This window comes from Micropterus dolomieu, linkage group LG08 (assembly GCF_021292245.1).
Source record: "Micropterus dolomieu isolate WLL.071019.BEF.003 ecotype Adirondacks linkage group LG08, ASM2129224v1, whole genome shotgun sequence".
Lineage (NCBI taxonomy): Eukaryota > Metazoa > Chordata > Actinopteri > Centrarchiformes > Centrarchidae > Micropterus > Micropterus dolomieu.
This window is the reverse complement of record NC_060157.1, coordinates 548,273-552,048: the sequence shown is the minus strand read 5'-3', so window position 1 is coordinate 552,048 and position 3,776 is coordinate 548,273. Positions and strand designations below refer to the sequence as shown.

At 38.7% G+C, this 3,776-nt stretch overlaps 1 protein-coding gene across 1 annotated transcript; it reads right to left on the bottom strand.

The window, feature by feature from the left end:
• Positions 1-366: 366 nt before the first annotated feature.
• LOC123975509 (sodium- and chloride-dependent creatine transporter 1-like) lies at positions 367-1,941 on the bottom strand. Its single transcript, XM_046057045.1, has 3 exons — positions 1,740-1,941; positions 1,373-1,543; positions 367-881 (listed from the first exon to the last, which is right to left on the bottom strand). The coding sequence occupies exons 1-3, from the start codon at positions 1,824-1,826 to the stop codon at positions 747-749; spliced, it is 393 nt and encodes a 130-aa protein (XP_045913001.1). The 5' UTR covers positions 1,827-1,941; the 3' UTR covers positions 367-746.
• Between the last annotated feature and the right edge of the window lie 1,835 nt (positions 1,942-3,776).

The following is a 3,776-nucleotide window of genomic DNA, read 5'->3' as shown; positions in this document are numbered from 1 at the left end:
CAATCACACGTCACATAAAGTGCTCACAGACGGGATCAAAGACCGCTGGCTGCTCTGGAACAGGAACTTCATTTACGCTTCAGTCCTGCAGCCCGTTAGTCACGTTCAGGACTGAAGCGGATTCCCTCAGATGACCTCTGCTACCTTCTGGGGGTCAGTCAGTCCGTCGGTCCACAACTCTGTCTGGATAAACAGCCAGCACACACACAGGGTCAACGTGCCAAACACATGCGTTCACATTTTTACCCACAATTCCAGACTGAATGTTGTTGGTGTGATGATGAGAGAGTGTGTGTGTGTGCGTGTGTGTGCGTGTGCGTGTGTGTGCGTGTGTGCGTGTGTGTTTGCAAGGCCCCCCCCCCCCCCCCCCCCCCCCCCCACCAAGACAAGATTGCAGCCTTCATTCAACATGGAGGAAGTCCAGCCTCCAGGTCCTCCTCTCGTGCTCTTTGACGTGTTGTGGGAACATTTCGTCCTTTATTGAGACGTCGACGAAGCGACGCCCTCTGCGGGGAAAGAACTCGGTGAGCTGCTGGTTTTAATCACAAATTTAGTTCATCTGGAAAAGAGGGAAGCTTTGGTCCGGCTGACGTTTGGTGGAGCAGAGGAGACAGACCGACCAGGGAGAGGGGAGGTCCACTCTGAGGCCGGGTGCCGGGTGGAGGTAAGTCTGGAGGTCGGGTGTCGGCCATCTTGTCACAGGTGGGACGGATGGAGATGGAGCGCTGTGATCGGCGGAGTCCCGCCTACATGACGCTCTCAAAGATGATGACCTTGTTGTCGTCGGTGCCGGGGGACAGCGAGGTCAGGGACTTGATGTCGGGGGCCATGTACTCCAGGTGGTGGACCCCCCACACCGGAGTGGTCAGGTGGGCCCAGCGCTGCAACACAAAGCAGAAAGTTTAACGGACACGCAGACGAGACGCCGCTTTTGCTTTATGTTTTACTGGCTCATTACCGACGTCCTGCTCTCAGCTCCCCCCCCCCACCTGTTGGTCTGTGTAAAGTCTTTCCAGAGTTTCTCTTTCTGCTCAGTTCAAACACCAAACAGAGGATCACTTCACAAACCTGAGGCCGAACGTTCAGACCTCTTCTGATAAAATCTGAAAATTAAAGTCAAATCTGTTTTCCTCCACTAAATAAATATCTTAAAAGAAAAATTAAGTGCTGATTCGTTCGTGATTCAAATGAATGAACTCAAACATTTATTGAACATTTGTTACTGAGGTAAATCATTGTTTCTGTACTGAACTCTAGCGTGTTCACAACAGGGGCGCAAAGTGTAAAATCTGCAGGTGGAAAGTTTATCTGCAGACTTTCACAGGACGCTGGGGCAGCGTTTGCTTTCCCCGGGTCCGGTGTGAGCGCTGACCTCTTTGAAGGTTCCCTTGGCTCTGAAGAGTTTGTAGAGGAGGCTGATGGGGATGCAGAGCATGGAGGACAGCGCCATACACCAGCCAATCACCTCGCCCCACCACGGGTACACGTACACGTTGTTGTAGGTCAGCGGCTTGTAGTTAACGAGGTGGAACAGAAAGATGCCCTGCAGAGAAGAGGGGGGGTTCAAAGTTAATGAACGCTGAACAGTTAATGTTACACCCGCTGGCTTTGATGTGTTAGTATGTTTAGAATAAAACCGCTCTGTGGACAGAGGAACGTGAAGAGTGTTTGCTGAATGCCAACGAGCCGCTCTGTGACTTTCTGTGACATGTTGGAGGAAAGTTCAGCGCTCTGCTTACCATGCACACGCATGGAGTTATAAAGGACCAGCACCACTTCATCCAGGGGAAAGGCCGGTAGCCAATCATACGGGCCACATCGTCCATGAAGCGGTCGGCACCTGCAATAAAAGAGCGAGTCGTCAGTCCTCAGGGAGCAGATGTGACGCTGCAGCGGACTGACGTTAACCTCCCAGGGTCCACGTGGAAACGGTTCACTGCGACATCCTACTGTGACACACTGCACTACTGCATAAAAACTTCATAGTATATGTGATAAAAACTGCCATAGTATGACGTATATTTGTCATAATGCAGTACTTCATTATGACAAAAATACGACATACTAAGTTTTTAACCACATACTACAATATGAAGTTTTTTACTACATACTATACTATGTTTTTTATCACATATACTATGAAGTTTTTTACAACATACTACAATATGAAGTTTTTTACCACATACTATACTATTAAGTTTTTTACAACATACTATACTATGAAGTTTTTAACCACATACTACAATATGAAGTTTTTAACCACATACTATACTATGAAGTTTTTAACCACATACTACAATATGAAGTTTGTTACAACATACTATACTATGAAGATTTTAACCACATACTATACTATGAAGTTTTTTTACAACATATTACAATATGAAGTTTTTAACCACATACTACAATATGAAGTTTGTTACAACATATTATAGAATGAAGGTTTTTACCACATACTATACTATGAAGTTTTTTACCACATACTATACTATGAAGTTTTTTACAACACACTAAAATATGAAGTTTTTAACCACATACTATACTATGAAGTTTTAAACTACATACTATACTATGAAGTTCTTTACAACATATTACAATATGAAGTTTTTTACAACATATTATACAATTAAGTTTTTTACAACATACTATACAATTAAGTTTTTTACAACATACAATACTATGAAGTTTTTTACCACATACTATAATATGAAGTTTTTTACAACATACTATACAATATGAAGATTTTAAACACATACTATACTATGAAGTTTTTAACCACATACTATACTATGAAGTTTTTACCACATATTATACAATGAAGTTTTTTACAACATACTACAATATAAAGTTTTTAACCACATACTATACTATGAAGTTTTTAACCACATAGTACAATATGAAGTTTTTAACCACATACTATACTATGAAGTTTTTAACCACATACTATACTATGAAGTTTGTTACAACATACTATACTATGAAGTTTTTACAACATATTATACTATGAAGTTTTTAACCACATACTACAATATGAAGTTTGTTACAACATATTATAGAATGAAGGTTTTTACCACATACTATACTATGAAGTTTTTTACCACATACTATACTATGAAGTTTTTTACAACACACTAAAATATGAAGTTTTTAACCACATACTATACTATGAAGTTTTAAACTACATACTATACAATGAAGGTTTTTACAACATATTACAATATGAAGTTTTTCACAACATATTATACTATAAAGTTTTTTACCACATATATTATACAATGAAGTTTTTTACAACATACTATACAATTACGTTTTTTACAACATACTATACTATGAAGTTTTTACCACATACTATACTATGAAGTTTTTTACAACATACTATACTATGAAGTTTTTTACCACATATTATACAATGAAGCTTTTTACAACATAATATACAATGAAGTTTTTTATAAAATACTATATAATTAAGTTTTTTACAACATACTATACAATTACGTTTTTTTACAACATACTATACTATGAAGTTTTTACCACATACTATACTATGAAGTTTTTTACAACATACTACAATATGAGGTTTTGAACCACATACTATACTATGAAGTTTTTTACCACATACTATACTATGAAGTTTTTTACCACATACTATACTATGAAGTTTTTAACCACATACTATATTATGAAGTTTTTAACCACATACTACAATATGAACTTTATTACCACATACTATACTATGAAGTTTTTACCCACATACTATACTATGAAGTTTTTAACCA